The 20,767-nt window shown below is 40.7% G+C and overlaps 1 protein-coding gene across 1 annotated transcript; it reads left to right on the top strand.

The window, feature by feature from the left end:
- The first annotated feature begins 2,988 nt into the window (after positions 1-2,988).
- Positions 2,989-4,562, top strand: h2bk1 (H2B.K variant histone 1). Its single transcript, XM_014140655.2, has 3 exons — positions 2,989-3,089; positions 3,182-3,303; positions 4,068-4,562. The coding sequence occupies exons 2-3, from the start codon at positions 3,190-3,192 to the stop codon at positions 4,302-4,304; spliced, it is 351 nt and encodes a 116-aa protein (XP_013996130.1). The 5' UTR covers positions 2,989-3,089; positions 3,182-3,189; the 3' UTR covers positions 4,305-4,562.
- Positions 4,563-20,767: the final 16,205 nt, after the last annotated feature.

Below are 20,767 nucleotides of genomic sequence, written 5' to 3'. Positions count from 1 at the left end.
CCTCTCTCTCACACACATATGTTTTCTGTCAAACACCCACGCATGTACACGTGTGTGCAAACACACAAATATACACACAAATGTACTCAAAATGTCATATGTTGTTCTTAAGGCATAAAATGCTGAATTTTGTTAGGAATATGGTTCAATCAAAGAAAAGCTTTCGAAGACACTGTATACTATATTGGCTCACTTCCTGTTACAAAAGGAATAAGCTACCAGCAAACATTGTGACAACCAACCCCGCGATTAGGCTGCTTGTCACAAGTGGACAGAGTGTGTTTGATGGCTTATAACTTCATGTTGGAATAAGATATAAGGATAAAAATGGTTCGGATTTCAATCCAAAGCCTTGGCCTTTCTATTATTATTGTAGAGTCTTGTAAGATATACTGGTGCTGAGAAATACACAAGAGTAAAAAGTGTGTATAAATGGTGGTTTGCACATCTCCCATACTGTATACATGACTGAGGTCATTGACATTGAATGATGATGTTGTTTGAGATAAGGACTTAATGTTCCAATTTTATTCCACATGTGAATAACATGGGTCTTTGAACCTGGATTTCCTGCACCACAGAATAGTGTGTTAGCTCACTGAGCTAAAGCCTGAGCATTAGCTTGGGGAACTTACACAAGTCTTGAGGTCTTAGGCAACGTGGTTACTCATCAAGCGAGTGTGATTCACTGAACACCCTCAGTTACACACAGCTGACAAAATATAATAGGTGCTGTTGTGTGCTTCTGGAGAAAATAACCCCAAGTAATTAGCAAGAGCTAAGGTCTGAGACCTGTGCTCCGTGGCAATCTACTGTAGGGAGGCTTAAGCATCACGACGGTCTGGAAGAAACAGCTAATAAGAGATTGCTAATTGTAGCAGCCAGGAGAGGACACTACATTGATCAAAATACATTTAATTAAATCTCTCCAAAGTGTGTGGAAGAAATAAAATAAGCTTGTTCAAGGTTTGGAATAATAAGCTCATTGCTCATTTAGAGCTAACTTTGTACTTGATGAAGCTGTTAGTGGGTTTTGACTAGGTAGCATATAGCTACAACCAGAAGTTACTTTTCCCAGCAGGTTAGGAGAATTAACATAGCAGGTTAGGAGAATTAGGTTAAAGTTAGGAATAGGGTAAGCTGTCCTAACATGATACAAAAAGCAACTTCCAGTCGTAGCTGTACTCCATCTTGTCACAACCCTGTTAGCGCTGGCACGGGGGACACCTAGTCAGTTGTACAACTGACTGCATCTTCCACATTTAACCCAAACCCTCTGAATCAGAGAGGTGCGGAGGGCTGCCTTAATCAATATCCACAGCGCCTGGGGAACAGTGGGTTAACTGCCTTGCTCAGGCGCAAAACAACAGATTTTTACCTTGTCAGCTCAGGGATTCAATCCAGCAAACTTTAAGTTACTGACCAATCGCTCCTACCCGCCAGGCTAGAAAGTCTAACCTTCAAAGTAAAAAAATGTCAGCTGCATATGATGAAACTGTCCAATTCCTGCAATGACAGACACATGGACTTTCATCAACAGACAAGCTCTGGAATCCTGTGATATGAGCTGGGAGATATGACAAGGCCACATATGGACATCAAGCATATGTTATTCGTCACAAAGACCTTATCAGAGACTCACAAAATACAAGACAGGTGGTTTGCCATCTAAAGTGTCAAATGGATTTAATTCTGACTAACTGCAAAGACCCTCTTTAGATAGTGGTGAATTAAACACGGAATGGTACATTAAGGTTATGATCAATCCTTCTGTGGTTATAAAATAATTTCCTTGACTGTATTGAAACCGTTTTGAACAGACACAGATGTTACTGCAAGCAGTTTGCTGAAGTCAACATTGTGAACAGAGTGCCCCAGGGTGGCTGTGGGGTTATGGTATGGGCAAGCATAAGCTACGGACAACAAACACAATTGCATTTTATCAATGGCAATTTGAATGCACAGAGATACTGTGACGTGTCATTCATCCGCCGCCATCACCTCATGTTTCAGCATGATAATGCATGGCCCCATGTCAAAAGGACCTGAACACAATTCCTGGTAGCTGAAAATTTCCCAGTTCTTCCATGTCACCCATTGAGCATGTTTGGGATGGTCTGGATTGACGTGTATGGCAGCGTTACAGTTCTTTGCACAACCATTGAAGAGGAGTGGGACAACATTCCACAGGCCACAATCAACAGCCTGATCGACTCTACGCGAAGGAGATGTGTCACCCTGCATGAGGCAAATGGTGGTCACAGCAGATACTGACTGTTTTTTTGATTTATGACACTACCTTCTTGGTTCCTGTGACCATCAGATGCATATTTGTATTCCAAGTCGTGTGAAATCCATAGATTAGGGCCTAATTAATGTATTTCAATTGACTGAGTAAAATCTTAGAAATTGTTCCGATTTGATTTTTGTTCAGGATAATTGTGACATACATTATTTGCATGTTGAGAGTAAGTAAGTGTGCCACCCTATGGGACTACGGATCATGGCTGGTTGTGATACAGCCTGGGATTGAATCAGTGTCTGTACTGATGCCTCTAGCACTGAGATGCAGTGCCTTAGACCGCTGAGGCACTCGGGAGCCTAATGTAGGCTACCTTGTGTGATTACATGCTGCCTTTGGTGTCTCCTGAAAATACAGAATACAGGAGTCTTTCAAATGATGACAAAAATATTCAGCCAATTTGCAAGGCTGAAAGTAACATTTTCATAACCAGTTATACACACAGTCAAGGACCATTAGGCACTGTGTAAATTGCTGAGGAAAGTGTGACCACTGTCATTATTCTACAAGAAAATTAATTTACTTGTACTCCAAAATCTTTTGTTGATGCAATGCTTATTGACACGTACAATGCTGGTGCACGCACGACCCCCAGTGGACTGTGCATGAATGACAGGCTGATTTTTCAATACGCTGCACCTGCATGGACACCACGTGAGCTGTCCATTAATTAATGGGCACTTAAAAACAGGTTGCGACAGCTTGATGAGGCGGAAATTACAGGTGAATAGACCACAACAGTGCTGACAGCATTATACATATAATCACGGTTCCGCTGTATCTCGAGGTAGGTCTTATGCATAAACAAACGTGTACCTTATTAGGACAATTTACTGTTTAAATCGTGACTTATCACTTAAATTACTGTTGTATGCACAGTCTCTGAAATGAGTAACGATGTAACCAAGAAGAAGGGAAAGGCAGTCGGGGAGAAAAAGACTAAAAGAAAAGCCAAGAGGAGAGAGACTTATGCAGTGTATATCTATAAAGTTTTGAAGCAGGTAAGTGTCGGAAAATGTGCTTTCATGTATTTTAATTTTTGCTTAGTCTCGTTTTTAAAGACCTTAGTTTCGCCCATGCGCAGTTAGGCTGGTGACGGCGACTTTTTTTGTTGCATATCTATCCTATCAATATATTTTAACCCCGTAGTTTGAGACACCGCTGCCTCATTCTAAGTAACAAAAATAAAATCTCCATCCAAATCCATCAGTTTAAAATAGACATATTTTTGCATGGTCTGCGTCTCAATCCAAATTCTAATTTTTTTTGGTCACCCTTCCACATCTGTGGTGGAAAGTGGCAGAGCTACGCTGCTGTTTCTCAGACCAGGAGACATCCCGAAAATCTGTCTTCTCACGAAACGTTGAGATGCTAGACGTTTGGGCCACAAACTAATATGAACACCTTATAGAAAGGGGAGACTCGAACATGATGGCGTTTTAGTTATAAAGTCAACCCATAATTAATGGATGTTTGTGCCAACAAATAAGGTGTATATTGAGTTGTCATAGATTATAGGATACTTGAACCTTGAGTTTTTTGTTGTTGCTGTTATTGAGTATTTCTACAGTCTATTTTTTGGGGGGGTGTTACCTAAGGGGTCTCAAAATTCCAAATCTATCTAAATGATCCATGGTATGACTTTAAAACAATGCCATATGTATGTCAGCTTAGACCCCCCCCCCCCCCCCCAAACAGTGTAAACTTCACTGAATTACTTGCTCTAGTTCTTTTCAACTTGATGACATGTGTTCTTTGTCTCTAGGTCCATCCTGACACTGGCATCTCCAGCAGAGCAATGAGCATAATGAATTCCTTTGTCAACGATGTGTTTGAGCGCATTGCAACTGAGGCATCTCGTCTGACCCAGTATAACAAACGCTCAACCATCACCAGCCGAGAGGTACAGACCGCAGTCCGACTCTTGCTACCTGGAGAGCTGGCCAAGCACGCCGTGTCAGAGGGCACCAAAGCTGTCACCAAATACACTAGTTCAAAGTAGAAAATGAGTGCATCAAATGCTGCAGGAATGCAATTAAGGCTATGGATGCACCACAAGTTTAAGTTGATTCATTATTTTTGGGAAATAAATGCACTATATTGTTTTTTGGGGGGGTCCCCATGATTAAATGTTTCTGCAATTTTCATTTTTTGCCACTAGATGGGACCATTACTTTAGTTATATTTTGCTGTCATTTTCAGTCAGAACATGCATGTCAAACCCTCATCACAACATTGGCAACCTCCACCCAGACCCTGTGCAGGTAGCTCAATTTATTTAACTGCACATATTGTATACATGGGCTATCTAATGTAAATGGGCTATAAGTACAGGTGTCTGTTTTGCTCAAGCTATAAGTATAAATGGAGTCTTGCAAGTTAATGAGATACTATGATACAGCATAGTATGTGCTGATGTTTTGGTAGAAGATAATCTAGAGCAGGGTTCCCTTCCCCATTTAGATTTCTTTCCCTAGTGCTACACTAGTCCTTTTCGCCCCAATAGAGAGGGCAATTTAATAAAATGCTCTATAGCAGGGGTATTCAACTCATACCCTATGAGGTCTGGAACCTGCTGGTTTCTGTTCAAGCCTGAATTAATTACACACACCTGCTGTCCTAGGTCTAAATCAGTGCTTGATTAGAGTGGAACGGTAGGGGGGGAATCAATAGATTAGGCATGTCATAAACCATCTAAATGGCTAAGTGTTTACACAGGCATCCCAATTCTGATCTTAAACCCAATTGGCAAAAGATCTGATTGGTCAAAAGACCATTTAGTGAATTAAAAAGATCAGAATTGGTTTACCTGTTTAAACGCAGCCCAAGTAGGCCTTTTCTGAGCTGCTGATGTTGAAAGTGGAAGACCATCCAAAGGGATTGCAAGGGATACAGCCTCATGATTACATTTTCAAATTAAACATTACAAATCTAGACTATAATCATAAGATGTGAATTTGCTGAATAGTCTTTGATTACTGCGTAACACTAATGAAGTCTAATTAGGAGAAAATGGAAGTCTTTACAATTAGGGTAATGTTTACATCCTGACATATTTATAAAAATATCCCCTAGAAGTATAACTATTACCCTTATCAACAACCCAGAAAGTCAAGCAGCATTCATTGTTAATGGGCTTATATTTCAGACAGCTCCTTCTCCCCTCTGTCACACTCATGGTATCCATTTCAGATGTTTCTTCCTGATATGTTGCTAATGACGTCTATAGACCTATTACCACGGTTGTGATCTGATGCTATCATTAATAGCTAGCATGGCCAGTAGTGTTTTTGTAAATTATTATCATTATGGCCATTTGTGCGGCTGCCTGGGTATAACACCCCCCCCCCCCCCCCCCCCCCCTCCCCCCAACCCCTTAAGATCCTTACTCCAGCCCCGGACTTTGCTTCACTCTCCTAGCTCTTTGTACCCATTGCTGTGTCCTTTAGGGAGTGTATAAACACATTATGGATGGATACATTAGTGACTGATGCAGAAGCACCGGGCTCGCCTGCCTTGTTTTGGTGCGAGAGAGAGAGAGCTGCATCATTAGAAAATGTTCCACTTGGCGGGGAAGCGCGTATTAACTGCACTTGCAATGAAATGAGGTTGTGATATATGGTTAAAGTTATAGAGGGACTATTAGGTTGAAATATGAACCTCTCAATTGTCATAATGAAGCAGGGGCTATTTGCGTGCATGGCGATCAGGTCGTTATAGGAGGAGACAATTGGAATCCGTAACGACACACTATACATTACAGGGCCTAGGCTAGGTAGTGGGTTTAGAAGTGATCATGCCTTCACAGAATGGTACAGAGCTTCCATCAACCAACAATTCAAATTCATATTTGTTCCCCCTAACATTTCTAGCAGCAAAGTGATGAGATGGGGACCGAGGTTGGTTGGACTGCATCTGGCATGTCTCGGTTTAGGCTCTTCAAGGACTTCGATGGACAACAAATGCTGGTATGAGTCATCCCTGCCTTTGTTGCTATCACCAGGCATTTGTGGCCCATAATGGCCCCTCAAAGAAGAGCTTACGCAGAGGGAGGCATATAGAGTGTGTCAAATAGTGGTCCAAATGCATTATAGGCTACAATGGCAAAATAGGAACTCTATAAGGAAGTAAAAGTGCACATGGGAAGTGCCAGGTTAATGGTAATTGTATATAGGGATAGAAATGTCTAACTCCACTATAATAACCTGTTAAAGGGCCCAATTAGCCCCTCGTTCCCCGCCCTGTTTCCATGGTCACCACTTATGACTAAATAGGTCTTTAGATGAGTGATCTGACTGTACCGTCACAAGCCACAGGTTCACAATGAGTCGTTCCATGTAATTTCAGCAAGCCATGACACCCACCATCTCAGATTGTTCTGAAATTGTTTCTGTAGTTAGAAACATCAAGATTGGCATTCCTGAAACATTATTGTATTTTATCTCAGAGAAATTAACCTAATTGATTGCACCCAAATCAGCCATTTTAATTGATAGGATTCAGATAATATTCAATTAATACAGTACCCAAAATCTGATTTGGACCAAAGTTCTTCCTACCATTGAGTAAGACACAAGGAATAAAAAAATTACAGAAAGCCACCAACAGACCCCCCCCCATACCAATCCAACCCCAACAACCAGTATACAGTATCAATTCTCTATGTTTGACAAGTAGTATGAAGTTGTGGCTTGGAGGATTGCTTTTCCATACTATTTAATGTATTCCCTGTGAATCTTGTGATGTTAGTTTTTTTCCCTGTTCAGAAAATTACGTAATTGAAGTCGCTTGCAGTACCAGGTTTTGCTCACTAGATGCCGCTGTTCCTGCTATACTGCCACACTCTTTTATCCATTTTGCTGGTCTCTTGTGTTTATTAAATATATCACATTTCCTTTGCAACTTTGGGTAGAAAAACAATATATTTGGCTCATGATTCAAATAAATTGTGTAGTCATCCTCACAATTCAAGCCAGTCCTCCATGAAAGCAATTCAGTTTGTTCTTCTTTTACGCTTAATCTGTATCCAGGAAACAGACTGCTTGTGTGTGGTTTATTCCCTTTAAAAAAGGTCTGGATTAATTAGACCATTCCTGGTGAACAAGCAAACCATTAGGCTCCAGCAGTTCTAATGGTTTCAATATTATGGTCTCTAATGGTAAAAGTCCCAAAGTCCCAAACAGGCACTGTACAGCAATTGTAGTGGTATTGGGTTGGGTGTTTCCTAATGACTATAGAAAAACATGACTGCCATGCAATTAATTATTTTATTAGGGTTGTCACAACATTTTAGTCCCTAGCCAATTTCTCCATCACAGTTTTGGGCTTGTAAGAAAAGTCTTCATATGCAGATTGCACCATGGGGACAGCCCTCTCAGAGTGGCCACTTGTTGGGTATAAGCATTAGGTTGCTAAGAGACGGACAGACTGAATTGCTTTCATGGAGTACTGGCTTGAATTGTGAGGATTACCATACAATTTATTTGAGTAATGAGCCAAATCTATTGGTTTTCTACCCAAATTGGCAAAGGAAATGTTGTGATCTATTGAAAAAAACATACGAGATTGCCAAAATGTATAAGTGTAGCGGTATAGCAGGAACAGTGGCATCTAATGGTCAATCTGGTACACACTACTTCATGGTAAATAATGCAAGCGACTTCAATTACTAATTACCAGATTCACAGGGAATACATGACATAGTATGGAGAAGCAATACTCCAAGCCACAGCTTCATACTCAAACATAGAGAACTGATACTGTATACTGGTTGTTGGGGTGGGATTAACATGGGGTGTGGGGGTCCGTAGGTGGCTTTTGACAACAACAACAAAAATATTCCTCAAGTCTTACTCATTGGTAGGAAGAAGTTTGATCAAAATCGAATGTTGGGTAATATATTTATTGAATATTTTTTGAATCCTATAAATTTAAAATGTACAATTTCGGTGCAATCGATATGATCTGAAAAATTAAGCTAATTATATTTCAACAAAATAATGTTTCAGGAATGCTAATCATATCTATACTGAACAAAAATAGCTGTTAGTGAGCATTTCTCCTTTGCCAAGATAATTCATCCACCTGACAGGTGCGGCATATCAAGAAGCTGATTAAACAGCGTGATCATTACAGAGGTGCACCATGTGCTGAGGACAATAAAAAGCCACTCTAAAATGTGCAGTTGTCCATGTAGACCTTCAAACAACATCAAATACTAACCATAACTCCGTACCTAATACACACCCTTACATTTCTATATTTTGTGCCATCTTTGGACTTTTTGTCCATTAATGTTTCATGAATCAGCAGTGTTTCTGCTGTTATTATCTGGTGGGCTGTGGCCTGTTGTTACAAGATAAGTTAGTCTCCAGAAAGGTTTGGACCCATGCTTTTTATATAAGTAATTATTTTGGGAAGAAGTTGGATATCAAGTGGTGGGCAAGTTGGTTTATGGATTGCTATAGGAAAGAGCAGTTCCATGATTGAACTGCATTCCATAATTATATGGTTCAAGGGTTCCTTTGCTTTTCTTTTTACACTCATATTTATTTTGTAAATAATTTAAGATGCTACTACAAAAAATGTAAACCACTTGTAACACCTTAATGTTTAACAGTATAGTAACCAACCATGACTTATTTTCCATTCACAGTGGTAATGTATTTTTATCCACTTTCATTACTAATGACTTTCCTTACTAAGGGCTTTATTACAGACAGAAATAATCCTCAGTTTCATCAGCTGTCTTGGTGGCTGGTCTCAAACGATCCCGCAGGTGAAGAAGCCGGATGTGGAGGTCCTGGGCTGGTGTGGTTACACATGGTCTGTGGTTGTGAGGCCGGTTGGATGCACTGCCAAATTCTCTAAAACAACGTTGGAGGTGGCAGGTAGCCTAGTGGTTAGAGTGTTGGACTAGTAACCGAAAGGTTGCAAGATCAAATCCCTGAGCTGACAAGGGAAAAATCTGTCGTTCTGCCCCTGAACAAGGCAGTTAATTCCTAGGCCGTCATTGAAAATAAGAATTTGTTCTTAACTGACTTGCCTAGTTAAATAAAGGTTAAATAAAAATAAAATTCAATTCAATTCTCGGGCAACAGCTCTGGTGGACATTGCTGCAGTCAGTACACTAATTGTGTTGCGCACGCTCCCTCAACTTGAGACATCTGTGGCATTGTGTTGTGACAAAACTGCACATTTTAGAGTGGCCTTTTATTGTCCCCAGCACAAGGTGCACCAGTGTAATGATCATGCTGTTTATTTGGATGGATTATCTTGGCAAAGAAAAAAATGCTCACTAACAAGGATGTAAACTAATTTGTGCACATTTGAGAGAAATAAGCTTTTTCTGCGTATGGAACGTTTCTGGGATATTTTATTTCAGCTCATGGGACCAACACTTCACATTTATATTTTTGTTCAGTTTATATTTTTGTTCAGTATAATATTTCTGTAACTACTGTGTACTTTCCATTATGTTCTCATGAACATACTGTCGGGAGGCAGGGAGGGCTATAGCTAGTTTAATTCCCTCCACTGTGTAACGGCATGATTCCATAGTTAGTAGTACTCAAAACAGCATTAAGAGCCTTGTAATCAGAAGGAACTAATTGCATAAATGAAGCGAGCCAGAGACACATTAGGTCATTAGCTGTTTTCAATATGTCCAGTCTCTGTCATTTTGAGGAGGTTGACCACAATGCAGAAGCCGCGTACAGATAGCTACTGATAGAAAAAGTGAGGAAGTAAAAATATTTAGAATGTCCACAGGGGGGCTATAAGGGCAGGGAGGGTTACCACATAGATGTGTTTCTGTGGTCCCCCGCTTCAGTAAAAAAATTAGCAAAAAAGAATGCCCACCATTTGAGAAATGAATTTATCGAAGTCACTGTCTTTTTCCCCATTAGTAAGTGTTTAGTTCAGCGTTTTAAATAATTGCGTTACCAGGAATGATATTTAAAATACATTTGGGAGTCAATGAGGCAGGAAAGTGCCTACATGTTTTGCTGATGACACCCGGGCCATTTGGAAGACATCAAAGTAGAGAGGAGGTAGCCCAGATGCATATTATAAACTCATTATGGGTATCATTTAAAAGGATGTACTCCACTCCAGCAGCAGAAAACAATATTCCCAGTCTCTCTCTAGTAATGTGTGTTTGCAAAGTCAAAACTCTTAGAGACGCCTTCAGTTTAATGTGCCATCTATTAGCCCCAAACTGTAACATGAAACAAATGGTATTGATTTCCATATACCAGAATTGTCGTTAAGGTATAGTATAAGATGCGAATGTGAGTCAATGTTTTCTGATAGAAAAGAGAATGAGAAGAAAAGGTACTCCAAAATACCATCATGAGTTCTTCCACAAGTACTAGTGCAATTCAGATTAGTATAAATCTATTTTTCTCTCTAAGAACACACAAGCAGTCAGCAATTGTAGAGAACCCAACAAACCACTTTAAGCTATACACAGACATAATAATGTAAACTGCCAAACAAACCCCAGGCTGCTAGAACAATTCAACGCTAATTATTTTAACTATAATTTCAACATTTCTGTGGTAGTTCAAAATTATCTTTAGATTTCACTCCACAAAGACACACCTGCCACTCAAATAAACCCATCTTTACTATTAAAAACCTCAAGGTACAGTAAGTAGCCCTACGTGTTGACGATGGGCAAGCACAGTGTATTCCAGTCTGGGAAATTGAAGGTTTATCCTTCAAAGGAAATGTGTGTCAGAAGCAATACTGAGTAGACTTTAAGAGGCTTAATTGTGTGCTGTCCCTCTACCATCATAACACTACTACCCGTAGGGTTGAGTGAACCAACAGTGTCCAAGCCACTCGTTCAGCCTAATGTTCTTTAAATGTAGAAGCCATGTGGATACAGAGAGTGTTCATGGCCACAAATATAGTGGGCTAAAATACACATTTTTACAAACCTTTCACCAACTATGCCACTATAGAGTTAGTGATTGTATCTTGTCATTTTGCTTTGGGGTGAATGGATGGATATATTCCTGATAAAATACAAAGCAGAAGAAGAGTCAATGAGTATTTCAACATGATCTTATTAGTCATACAGTAAATGTCAAAATAGTGCCATTTAGTTATATCACCAAAGCTGACATATAATATGTCTGTTGCATGTCACTTGTTGTGGCACTACTTATGTCATTAGAATAAACTGTTAGATACAGTATAGCACTGAAGTAAGGTTTTGTGTTTGCAGTGGATTCACTACAATGAACTAGAAGACCCTGCTGGTTGCTATGGGGATGAGTTCACCATCCATTGAGTCCCATGTAGAAAGAAGGTACTTTACCATGTGAGTTATATTCACCCTATCTGTTATTGTAGTGTGTGGTGTAAGCCCAGCCGCTGGGTCAAAACACAAAGGGCCTTTCCCAACAGGAATACTAACCAATGAAAATACACAAATGTGATTTTATTACCTTTAAAATCATATGATATTGTGGCTCAAATCGTAGATGTTTCCAATAACACACTGATTCAAACAGTTTCTTCTTTTGAAAGTCTTTTGACACAGAATAGCAGTGGCGACATGGTTGACACTTTGGCTGGTGTCTACCAGGGGAAGCAAAGTGGCCATGTGAGGGACGGGTAAAAATAACCCTTCTGCTCATGCTGCAGGGAGGCTCTCTTATAAGATATCAAAACAACTCAACTGAACAGCTGGGAGGCAGAAAGTAGGCACGAGACCTTAACATAAAGGGAGAGAGAAACAGAGTGGTGACAGAGAGAGACCAAAATGAGAGTCTACCAGACCTGAGAAACGACCCTTACTCAGTTTCCTACACCCCACAGTCCTATCCTGAGCGAGAAGCCAACCAGTCATTCATTCATTCAACATGCAGGGAGGAGGCAGTTTTGTCTTCACCCCCACGGCCTTGTGTTCCCTCCAGCTGGATGAGGACATGCTGGAGTTACACAAGTACAAGTAGCAGCTGGCCAGCCACCAACTCAACGGTTACATACTGAAAAAAGAGGCCAGGACAGGATAGATCCTGCACCTACGTTAGACCCCCAGCTGTGTGCCATGACTTGGTCAAACAGAATCCTCTCTACCCGGGGGATGGGGACGCTGTGCACCCCTTCTTCCCATTTACATTTACGTCATTTAGCAGACGCTCTTATCCAGAGCGACTTACAAATTGGTGCATTCACCTTATGATATCCAGTGGAACAACCACTTTACAATAGTACATCTATATCTTTGTTTTTTTTGGGGGGGGCATCACGTCAAATCTGATCATTGAGCCTCAGGGAGGGGACATGCACAGGCTGGCCAGGTGAGAAGGTAAGCAACATGGTCTTATTCAAATATTGCTAAAATAATTACATTGAACGTTGTAGTTAACTCACCAAAGCTAATACGTTATGTCACACAGTGACATATTAGTTATACTGTATGTCATAATAATGACGTATGTCTGAGGTAATTGCAGAGATTGACATCTATAATCAACAGTAATGAAACTGGCATCATGATAATTGGTCTCCATGCTCTAGACTTGAGACAGTGATTGTTGATGAGGGGTTTTCTTTATCTATCACAATGAATACAAAACCTTTTTGTGTGTGAAAGAAATAGGGTGCATTTGTTCAATAAGCTTAACTAGGTAATTGCATTGTAGTCTGAAGATTGCACCAATACCAACAGATGTATTTTTTTACTGATCGACACTTTCAAAAGTACATAAGCCATGGATGTAGCCCTTGGCCTGTTTGTATTGCTTATAAGCCCGTGATCAAATGCAACTCATCATGGCAGTTTCAAATGACAATTTATAGGCATTATTTATATACTGAACAAAAATATAAACGCAACATGTTAAGTGTTGTAAAGCTTATTTCTCTCAAAGTTGGTGCACTAATTTGTTTAAATCTCTGTTAGTGAACAATCTCTGTTAGTGTCACACAACCCAATGCCACAGATGTCTCAAGTTTTGAGGGAGAGCGCAATTGGCATGCTGACTGCAGAAATGTCCACTAGCGCTGTTGCCAGAGAATTTAATGTTAATTTCTCTACCATAAGTCGCCTCCAACGTCATTTTAGAGAATTTGGCAGCACGTCCAACCGCAGATCACGTGTAACCACGCCACCGCAGGACCTCCACATCCGGCTTCTTCACCTGTGGAATCTTCTGAGGGGGGGTGCTGAGGAGTATTTCTGTCTGTAATAAAGCCCTTTTGTGGGGAAAAACTCATTCTGATTGGCTGGGCCTGGTTCCCCAGTGGGTGGGCCTGGCTCCCAAGTTGGTAGGCCTATCCCAGGCCCACCCATGGCTGCGCCATTCCCCAGTAATGTGAAAGACATAGATTAGGGCCTAATGAATTTAATTCTATTGACTGATTTCCTTACATGAACTGTAACTCAGTAAAATCTTTGAAATTATTGTATGTTGCATTTATACCTAGGGAGTACCCCAAGGCTCGATCCTACGCCCCACGCTCTTCTCAAATTACATCAACAACATAGCTCAGGCAGTAGGAAGCTCTCTCATCCATTTATATGCAGATGATACAGTCATATACCCAGCTGGCCCCTCCCCGGATTTTGTGTTAAACGCTCTACAACAAAGCTTTCTTAGTGTCCAACAAGCTTTCTCTGCCCTTAATCTTGTTCTGAACACCCCCAAAACAAAGGTCATGTGGTTTGGTAAGAAGAATTACTACCTCTGAGGGTTTAGAGCTTGAGGTAGTCACCTCATACAAGTACTTGGGAGTATGGCTAGACGGTACTCTGTCCTTCTCTCAGCACATTTCAAAGCTGCAGGCTAAAGTTAAATCCAGACTTGGTTTCCTCTATCGTAATCGCTCCTCTTTCACCCCAGCTGCCAAACTAACCATGATTCAGATGACCATCCTACCCATGCTAGATTACGGAGACATAATTTATAGATCGGCAGGTAAGGGTGCTCTCGAGCGGCTAGATGTTCTTTACCATTCGGCCATCAGATTTGCCACCAATGCTCCGTAAAGGACACATCACTGCACTCTATACTCCTCTGTAAACTGGTAATCTCTGTATACCCATCGCAAGACCCACTAGTTGATGCTTATTTATAAAACCCTCTTAGGCCTCACTCCCCCCTATCTGAGATATCTACAGCAGCCCTTATCCTCCACAGACAACACCCGTTCTACCAGTCACATTCTGTTAAAGGTCCCCAAAGCACACACAGCCCTGGGTCGCTCTTCTTTTCAGTTCGCTGCTGCTAGCGACTTGAACGAGCTGCAACAAACACTCAAACTGGACAGTTTTATCTCAATCTTCATTCAAAGACTCAATCATGGACACTCTTACTGACAGTTGTAGCTGCTTTGCGTGATTTATTGTTGTCTCTACCTTTTTGCCCTTTGTGCTGTTGTCTGTGCCCAATAATGTTTGTACCATGTTTTGTGCTGCTACCATGTTGTGCTGCTGCCATGTTGTGTTGCTACCATGTTGTTGTCATGTTCTGTTGCTACCATGCTGTGTTGTCATGTGTTGCTGCCTTGCTATGTTGTTGTCTTAGGTCTCTCTTTATGTAGTGTTGTGTTCTTAACTGACTTGCCTAGTTAAATAAAAAAATTAAAAAATTGTTCAGTGTAGATACAGTCCACCACTTAGTTCAGAAACATTCCAGCAGGAAGCCAATTTATTAGTCGTGTTAGGTTTTCCATTCAAACACCTGTCTAATGTTATTCTCTTATGGCCAATGACCTTGAGCCTTCATTGATTGGCACTTCTAATGTAACTCTATGACAGCACCCAAGGGCTTGAATTTTCAAGCTCTACCCTTAGATTTTGCAGTGACGTAGTGTCCCCATGAGTGACAGAACACTGAGCCAATCACGGCACAACTAGAGAACATTACTAACCCCAACGCTCCGTATTTTCCGCTGGCTGCCCCACCACCACAGAAAGCACTGAGCTAGGCTAAAACATATGTATTTTGGAGCTGCCTTACTCAAGAAAGAAAAAGAGACCAAGTTTGTATGCGGCTTTATAAACTCAATTATTGATTTATATATATATATATATATTTTTAATTGTTTGCTAACTTATATGTCACACGTATTAATGCCAAAATAACATGCAAAACAGGCAAAAAAACTGGTGAGGCTCAAAACACCTGCCCTGAATGACAGGTCGCCATCTGCCTTCGGAAAGTATTCAGACCCCTTTTTCCACATTTTCTTAGGTTACAGCCTTATTCTAATATTGATTCAATAGTTTTTTTCCTCATCAATCTACACACAATACCCCATAATGACAAAGTAAAAACAGATTTTTAGACATTTTTGCTAATTTATTAAAAATAAAAAACTGATATCACATTTACATAAATATTTAGACCCTTTACTCAGTACTTTGTTGAAGCACCTTTGGCAGCAATTACAGCCTCAAGTCTTCTTAAGTATGACCCTACAAGTTTTCTCGGGTTGCTCCCATTCTTCTCTGCAGATCCTCTCAAGCTCTGTCAGGTTGGATGGGGAGCATTGCTGCAAAGCTATTTTCAGGTCTCTCCACAGATGTTCGATCGGGTTCATGTCCGGGCTCTGGCTGGGCCACTCAAAGACATTCAGAGACTTGTCCCGAAGCCACTCCTGCGTTATCTTGGCTGTGTGCTTAGGGTCGTTGTCCTGTTGGAAGATCCTGAGCGCTCTGGAGCAGGTTTACATCAAGGAACTCTCTGTACTTTACTCCGTTCATCTTTCCCTCAATCCTGACTAGTCTCCCAGTCCCTGGCACTGAAAAAAATCCCCACAGCATGATGCTGTCGCCACCATGCTTCACCATAGGGATGGTGCCAGGTTTCCTCCAGACATCAGGCCAAAGAGTTCAATCTTGGTTTCATCAGACCAGAAATTCTTGTTTCTCATGGTCTGAGAGTCTTTTAGGTGCATTTTCACAAACTCCAAGCGTGCTGTCGTGCCTTTTACTAAAGAGTGGCTTCTGTCTGGCCACTCTACCATAAAGGCCTAATTGGTGGAGTGCTGTAGAGATGGTTGTCCTTCTGGAAGGTTCTCCCATCTCCACAGAAGACTTCTAGAGCTCTGTCAGAGTGACCATTGGGTTCTTGATCACCTCCCTGGCCAAGGCCCTTCTCCCCCGATTGCTCAGTTTGGCCAGACGGCCAGCTCTAGGAAGGGTCTTGGTGGTTCCAAACTTCTTCCATTTAAGAGTGATGGAGGCCCCTGTGTTCTTGGGGACCTTCAATGCTGCAGAAATGTTTTGGTAACCTTCCCCAGATCTATGCCTCGACACAATCCTGTCTCTGAGCTCTATGGACAATTATTTTGACCTCATGGCTTGGTTTTTGCTCTGACATGCACTGTCAACTGTGGGACCTTATATAGACAGGTATGTGCCTTTCCAAATCATGTCCAATCAATTGAATTTACGACAGGTGGACTCCAATCAAGTTGTAGAAACATCTCAAGGATGGTCAATGGAAACAGGATGCACCTGAGCTCAATGCCGAGTCTTATAGCAAAGAGCCTGAATACTTATGTAAATAATGTATTTCATTTTTTTTATTTTTATAAATTAGCAAAAGAAAATTGTTACAAATGTAATTTTGCTTGTCATTGGGTCTGAATACTTACGTAAATAAGATATTTCAGTTTTTATTTGTAATAAATTAGCAAAAAATAAAACATTTTATTACATTTTGCTTTGTTATTGTGGGGTATTGTTTGCAAATTGATGAGGGGGAAAAAACAATTTGATCAATGTTAGATTAAGGCTGTAACGTAAAAAAATGTGGAAAAAGTCGAGCGGTCTGAATACTTTCCGAATGCACTGTATGTACCGTACCAGTCAAAAGTTTTAGACACACCTACTCATTCAAGGGTTTTTCTTTATTTCTACTATTTTCTGCATTGTAGAATAATAGTGAAGACATCAAAACTATGAAATAACACATATGGAACCATGAAGCAACTAAAAAAGTGTTTAAAAAAAATCTAAATATATTTTATATTTGAGATTCTTCAAAGTAGCCACCCTTTGCCTTGATGACAGCTTTGCACACGCTTGGCATTCTTTCAACCAGCTTCATGAGGTAGTCACCTGGAATGCATTTCAATTAACAGGTGTGCCTTGTTAAAAGATAATTTGTGGAATTTCTTTCATTCTTAATGCATTTGAGACAATCAGTTGAGTTCTGATAAGGTAGGGGTGGTATACAGAAGATAGCCCTATTTGGTAAAACACCAAGTCCATATTATGGCAAGAACAGCACAAATAAGCAAAGAGAAAGGACAGTCCATCATTACTTTATGACATGAAGGACAGTCAATCCGGAAAATGTTGCTTCAAGTGCAGTCACAAAAACCATCAAGCGCTGTGATGAAACTGGCTCTCATGAGGACCGCCACAGGAAAGGAAGACCCAGAGTTACCTCTGCTGCAGAGGATAGATTCATTAGAGTTAACTGCACTTCAGATTACATGTGACACAGAAGTAATTTGGCTGCTGCGCCAGGCTTTGCTGGGTCATACAAAATATCACATAACGTTACTGTTGTGCCTCCCTGAAATAGCCTCCTGTGAACAAACAGGCTTCAGAACAGCACAGCATCTGCCTCAGGAGAACGAAACCACCATTACTGCTACATAGAAACAACAAACAAAACCCAAAATGAACCAGTCAGTTGTTACTCTTCTTACAACTTGAGTTACGCAATGATGTGCTCGCCACAGCCCAGGCTACAATTTATCCAGTTAAATCTAATCCAAAATGTCATCTATGTAATCCCCAAAAGTAATTATTTATCATGAGAGGGACATAAACAATAACTAGTAATGCTACATTCTCAAACAAAGGTTGAAATCTCTCATTTCTGGTAATTTTTGTTATAAATTGCTGAGGTGTAGTTACTTTTAAGCACACAAGCTCAAGTACATAGTACAAATATGATAAAAATATGAAAATATAAAATATTTTATTTATTTTAATATGTTAGATCATTTGCATATTGTCTTAAGGTCTCTCTTGATCAAAACGTTTGCCTCCATTGCTGTGAATGACTCACAGAGCTCTAACATGTCTTCCTGAACTCGTTAGGAACTCTCCTTTCGTCTCATATTAATGTGTTTTTTTGTTTAACATCTATGAATTATTTTAGATCAATGACTATCAATCGATCTCTGAATGTACCGTAATAAAACCACTCTCCTGCTGCGCTACTATGTAACGATTGCAGGCACAAGCTTTGTCCGGAGCTGTGATGTAGGGTTCAGTCAGGAGTTGGACAGTCGGGAGAGCAAATGAAATGGTAGGAGGGACATCCAGTTTCAAATCATTTCAGATTTCACATCCTACGTCACAAAGGCTTAGAAAAAAATACTGCTGTGTCCGTGGCAACCAAGGCTATCGCTCAAGCCTACTCATTCCAGGGTTTTACTTTATTTTACTGTTTTCTACATTGTAGAATAGTGACGACATCAAAACTATGAAATAACACATGGAATCATGTAGTAACCAAAAAAGTGTTAAACAAATCAAAATATATTTTATATTTGAGATTCTCCATCATTACTTTAAGACATGAAGGTCAGTCAATCTGGAAAATGTCAAGAACTTTGAAAGTTTCTTCAAGTGCAGTTGCAAAAACCATCAAGCTCTATGATGGAACTGGCTCTCATGGGGACCGCCACAGGAAAGGAAGACCCAGAGTTACCTCTGCTGAAGAGGATAAGTTCATTAGAGTTAACTGCACCTCAGATTGCAGCCCAAATAAATGATTCACAGAGTTCAAGTAACAGACACATCTCAACATCACCTGTTCAGAGAAGACTGTGTGAATCAGGCCTTCATGGTCGAATTGCTGCAAAGAAACCACTACTAAAGAACACCAACAATAAGAAGAGACTTGCTTGGGCCAAGAAACATGAGCAATGGACATTAGACCATGGAAATCTGTCCTTTGGTCTGATGAGTCCAAATTTGAGATTTCTGGTTCCAACCGTCTTGTCTTTGTGAGACGCAGAGTAGGTGAACGGATGATCTCCGCATGTGTGGTTCCCACCGTGAAGCATGGAGGAGGAGGTGTGATGGTGTGGGGGTGCTTAGCTGATGACACTGTCTGTGATGTATTTCGAATTCAAGGCACACTTAACCAGCATTTCTACCACAGCATTATGCAGTGATACACCATCCCATCTGGTTTGTGCTTAGTGGGACTATCATTTATTTTTCAACAGGACAGTGACCCAAAACACACCTCCAGGCTGTGTAAGGGCTATTTGACCAAGAAGGAGAGTGATGGAGTGCTGCATCAGATGACCTGGCCTCCACAATCACCTGACCTCAACCCAATTGAGATGGTTTGGGATGAGTTGGACCGCAGAGTGAAGGAAAAGCAGCCAACAAGTTTTCAGCATGCAGTTGAAGTCAGAAGTTTACATAAACTTAAGTTGGAGTCATTATAACTCGTTTTTCAACCTCTCCACAAATTTCTTGTTAACAAACTATAGTTTTGGCAAGTCGGTTAGGACATCTACTTTGTTCATGACACAAGTAATTTTTCAAACAATTATTTACAGACAGATTATTTCACTTATAATTCACTGTATCACAATTCCAGTGGGTCAGAAGTTTACATACACTAAGTTGACTGTGTCTTTAAACAGCTTGGAAAATTCCAGAAAAGTATGTCATGGCTTTAGAAGCTTCTGATAGGCTAATTGACATCGTTTGAGTCAATTGGAGGTGTACCTGTGGATGTAAGGCCTACCTTCAAACTCAGTGCCTCTTTGCTTGACATCATGGGAAAATCAAAAGAAAGCCAAGACCTCAGAAAAAAAATGCACACCTCCACAAGTCTGATTCATCCTTGGGAGCAATTTCCAAACGCCTGAAGGTACCACGTTAATCTGTATAAACACTATGGGACCACGCAGCCGTCATACCGCTCTGGAAGGAGACGTGTTCTGTCTCCTAGAGATGGACGTACTTTGGTGCTAAAAGTGTAAATCAATCCCAGAACAACAGCAAAGGACCTTGTGAAGATGCTGGAGGAAACAGGTACAAAGTATCTATATCCACAGTAAAACCTATATTGACATAACCTGAAAGGCCGCTTAGCAAGGAAAAAGCCACTGCTCCAAAACAGCCATAAAAAAGCCAGACTACCGTTTGCAACTGCACATGGGGACAAAGATCGTACTTTTTGAAGAAATGTTCTCTGGTCTAATGAAACAAAAATAGAACTGTTTGGCCATAATGACCATTGTTATGTTTGGAGGAAAAAGGGGGATGCTTGCAAGCTGAAGAACACCATCCCAACCGTTAAACACGGGGGTGGCAACATCATGGTGTGGGGGTGCTTTGCTGCAGGAGGGACTGGTGCATGTCACAAAATAGATGGCATCATGAGGCAGGATAATTAAGTGGATATATTGAAGCAACATCTCAAGACATCAATCAGGAAGTTAAAGCTTGGT

Source organism: Salmo salar, chromosome 14 (genome assembly GCF_965601325.2).
Source record: "Salmo salar chromosome 14, fSalSal1, whole genome shotgun sequence".
Taxonomy (NCBI): domain Eukaryota; kingdom Metazoa; phylum Chordata; class Actinopteri; order Salmoniformes; family Salmonidae; genus Salmo; species Salmo salar.
The sequence above is the reverse complement of the archived record's forward strand: the minus strand, read 5'-3'. Positions and strand labels throughout refer to the sequence as shown.